General features: G+C 51.5%; 1 protein-coding gene across 2 annotated transcripts; it reads left to right on the top strand.

Moving 5' to 3' along the window:
• The first annotated feature begins 270 nt into the window (after positions 1 to 270).
• LOC123102316 (uncharacterized) lies at positions 271 to 2,786 on the top strand. Of its 2 annotated transcripts, none has more exons than XR_006448902.1 (4): positions 271 to 548; positions 639 to 1,084; positions 1,194 to 1,976; positions 2,157 to 2,786. XR_006448902.1 is itself a non-coding variant. In XM_044523621.1 (4 exons), the coding sequence occupies exons 2-4, from the start codon at positions 1,055 to 1,057 to the stop codon at positions 2,173 to 2,175; spliced, it is 324 nt and encodes a 107-aa protein (XP_044379556.1). In that variant the 5' UTR covers positions 276 to 548; positions 639 to 1,054; the 3' UTR covers positions 2,176 to 2,786. The 2 variants fall into 2 exon arrangements, 1 of the variants encoding a protein (XP_044379556.1); XM_044523621.1 differs by having other exon boundaries at positions 276 to 548; positions 1,702 to 1,976.
• The last annotated feature ends 1,011 nt before the right edge of the window (positions 2,787 to 3,797 follow it).

Raw genomic sequence — 3,797 nt, 5'->3', positions numbered from 1 at the left:
TTTGTTTTCTTTTATATTACCAGGCAGTGTGGTTAGCTAGTTAGTTCGCTAAAAAAAAATCCACACACATACACCGAACGACAAGATTCACAGAGATTTCACATGATGGAGACGTAGAGTAGTGCTGGTTGCTTATTAGTCAGAATTTGTGTTGGCTGATCGACGTGTGGCTTTGCCCGCCGCTGGTTTCAGCTGCATCTGAATCAAAATAAAATAAAATCCCAGCCCAGCCGGATCAACAGGCAAGGCCCAGCCTGGCCGCCAGGCATCTTGACGCCAACCCCAGCCACAACACGCACGCGAGGGGATAAGCCCCAGGCCACACGTATCCCCTCGCGCCGCTCCTCTCTCCAACCTGTGGCCGAGACCCCGCTTGCCTCCCTCGATTCTCCTCTCCTCTCTCCTCTCACTTGCAAGCCCCCAATCGCCGTCGGCCAGCTCTCCTTTCCTCGACGCTCCCTCCCGATTCCCTCAGGAGTCACGCCCGAGCGCCCGAGGAGAGGAGCTTCTAGAGCACCGGCGCCCGCCGCCGGCAAGACCACGGCTAGGTCGTCCCTTCTCCCTTCCCCTTTCTTCCTCCTGTCTCCTCCCCTAGCTCTCTCTCATGCCGTGTTTCCCTCCCTCTCTTTTCCCTACAGGAGCTCCCCACGCACCATGGAGTTTGCAGAGGACCTCCCCTGCCTCACGCCGCCGCCTCGTTAGCCCCGCGCCCGGAGCGCGCCACTGCGGCACCTCTCATTCTCCCTCTTTTCCTTTCTTCTCCTCCCTGGATCGTCCTCACCCCCCACGCATCTCTCTCCCTCTATGTGTTCCAGGAAACGGCCATGGCCGAGCGCCAAGCCGAATCGAGCTCTGACGCCCTCTGCTATCCGTCGTGCTGGCCAGCCTCCTCTACGCCGGGGCCCTGCAGCCATCCAACCGCCTCGGATCTCGCCGGACCCGTCCGGATCGGGACTCGCGTTGCCCGCCGAGCTTGCCACCTGCGCTGTCGCTGCCTTCTGTCGAGCAGGAGCTCGTCCGTGGACTCCTCTGCTCCCGTCGACCGAGCGAGCAAATGCCCATGACCCCCGTGGATAACACCGCAGTGAGTGCACTCTACACTGCGCTGCCGCACTGCTCCCGCTGCCGCCGCCTCGTCTCCCCTCCTTTCTCCAGTTTTTCCTCCCTCCATCTTCCCGTCTCCTTCCTGACAGGAGCCAGATGCCATGAATTCTCCCGGGAAGTCGCGCTCCGGCCTTAATCGTCGTCACCGGCGACCCCCGTCCTCACCGCCCGCCTCCGAATCCTTCCCAGCCCCTGCCGTGCATGGATCCGTTCGCTGCAAGCTCCAGCCGTCGCGCCGCCGCCGTTCTGCAGATCGCGGGTTGAATAGATGAAAACACAGGGTCCTGTTTGTAAATTCGAAACATTTTTCTGACTGAGTAAAGCGTGTACTGCGGGTTAATTTCTAAAAAATGGGGGGACTTTTCTGCAAAACGGCCGGCGACGTACGACCAGAAGCGGTCGCTGCTTTATTAGTAGGGAAGATATATATATATATATATATATATATATATATATATATATATATATATATATATATATATAGGTAAAGAGGTAAAGAGGTAAAGATAAAGATTGCATGAGAGTCTCGAAATCTCTCTCTATATATCTACGTGAAGTAATCAGCCTGACAGATACTTTCACTTGGCATGCATGCAGATGATGTCGGCCGCCGGATACGCCATACCGACGCCATTCTTGCCGCTGGGGGTGATGCCGCCGTCGTGCATGCAGCTGCCTGCTGCAGGCGGGCAGGCGCCGGTGATGGTCCCTCAGTACCCGGTTTTCCCGGCGGTGTACTCTTGTCCACACCACGGCACGCCGCTGCCGCCATTGGCGCCGTGTGCTCGTCATCTTGGTGCCGGCGAGCCGCGGCCGCTTGCTCCTCGCCGTCGCCATCTCGTCCCAAACGATTTCACCGTGCCGAGCCACAGGTATTAAGCAGATGAACGCACGTACGCGTGATCTACGTTTCAAGTTGCCGCAGCCACAGGCGATGATCTCTCCCCCACACCCACGTACGTACGCGTCGGGCAGAGACAGCGTCGAGGCGGCCGCGTGCATGTACAGCTTGTCGGGTTTAACTGACCACCACCTTTGTATTTTGTGTACAGCGGGAGAAGCCAGAAATGACCTACGTACGTGCACCATCAATGGAATCGAAACGATCGATCTTATGGTCTGAACGATATGCATGGCCAGCTAGCAGCAGCGCGCGTGAGGTCGTGTGGTACTACCTCTCTCTCAGTTTACAGGGCGTGGGCGTACCTCTAGGTCGTCAATTTGACCAACCTAATACAAGTCATATATTACAAAAAATATACCAACATAAACTTTGGAGTTTTTACTTTCAAAAGGTATAATTTTTGTGTTATATAGTTTATATTAGGATGATAAAATTGACAACCTAGGTATACGTGCAGGACTTGTAAACTGAAACGGAGGTAGTAGTACTTACGTGTTTAATTACTACGGCTTGTTTTAATTGTAATTTCTTTTTGCGATGAATGTTTCAATTGTAATTACTGAGTAATAATAGTGGTAGTAGTAGTAGGCAGTAAGATCATGTATTCTATAGTAGTAGTACTTCCTCCGTTTTTATTTACTCCACATATTAGAGCTGACTGAAATCAAACTTTTTAAAGTTTGATCAAGTTTATAGAAAAGAATATAAATATTTACCATAACAATCTATATGATGTCAAAGTACATTTGATAATGAATCTAATGGTGTTGATTTGTTATTGTATATGTTAATATTTTTGTCTATAAACTTTGTCAATGTTTACAAAGTTTGACTTTGACCAAAGCTAATACGCAAAGTAAATAAAAATGGAGGAAGTACTAGTTAAAGTTGTACACACATAGTATACCACATGGCATGTGTGGTCAGCTCTTCTAAAATAAAATTTTGTATCCTGATAAGATATATGGCCCGAGTGTGCAAAATACACATGGATATATGTTTTTTTTGCGAATACGCAAAACTTACGTATCATTGCATTGATAGAAGAAGTTAGAATGAGTACATAAGGTGGTACAACACATGTCACGGACGCAAGAGGCGTGAACATGGTGCCCGAAATAGAGAGACATGAGAAACTCGACTCAAGCAAAGAAAACACAACTAAACTCGCTGGCTAGAGAAAAAAATCCGACCAACAACTAGACGACCGTCATCTTCGAAGTTCGAAGTCAGCACCGAGGATGCCACGAGCAAATAAGACAACGTCTTCACGAAGAAGAACGACACCAAGACGCCGACGCCGCTGTCCGATCCAGAAAACCGGACCTAGGGGTTCCCCTGAAGCTCGAAGAGGGGCAAAGATCATGGCCATGACAAGGCCTCCAAGAAGGGAACGACACCTACAGGTATCGCCGTTGCCAGCATATATAGAATGTTGGATTTCGCCCTGGCCATTCCGAGCAATCCCAAGCCGTCAGAGCACGAGTCGGAGAAGAGAAAGTCAAGTATAGGCCGGAACTGCGTCTGTAGGAAGGGGAGCCACACCCGATGCCGGAGGAGGCACCGGGCGCCGCCGGACGTGCGAGCTCCGGAAGAGGGTAAGGTTGCAGTGCTGAGCGAAGAGAATGACGGAAGGATGTGACGGTGGCCGGAGCCCCGGACAAACCAGGATATGGAAAGAGCGTAGATCAAGGCCACCGGGAACGGAGCAACAGAGTGCAGCCGAGCCAAAGGAGCTGGAAGGGGACGCAACTCCTGAGGCGTGCCAAGAACAGAGATGTGCCGGGGT

This window comes from Triticum aestivum, chromosome 5A, assembly GCF_018294505.1.
Source record: "Triticum aestivum cultivar Chinese Spring chromosome 5A, IWGSC CS RefSeq v2.1, whole genome shotgun sequence".
In the NCBI taxonomy this organism is placed as follows: Eukaryota; Viridiplantae; Streptophyta; class Magnoliopsida; order Poales; family Poaceae; genus Triticum; species Triticum aestivum.
The sequence above is the reverse complement of the archived record's forward strand: the minus strand, read 5'-3'. Positions and strand labels throughout refer to the sequence as shown.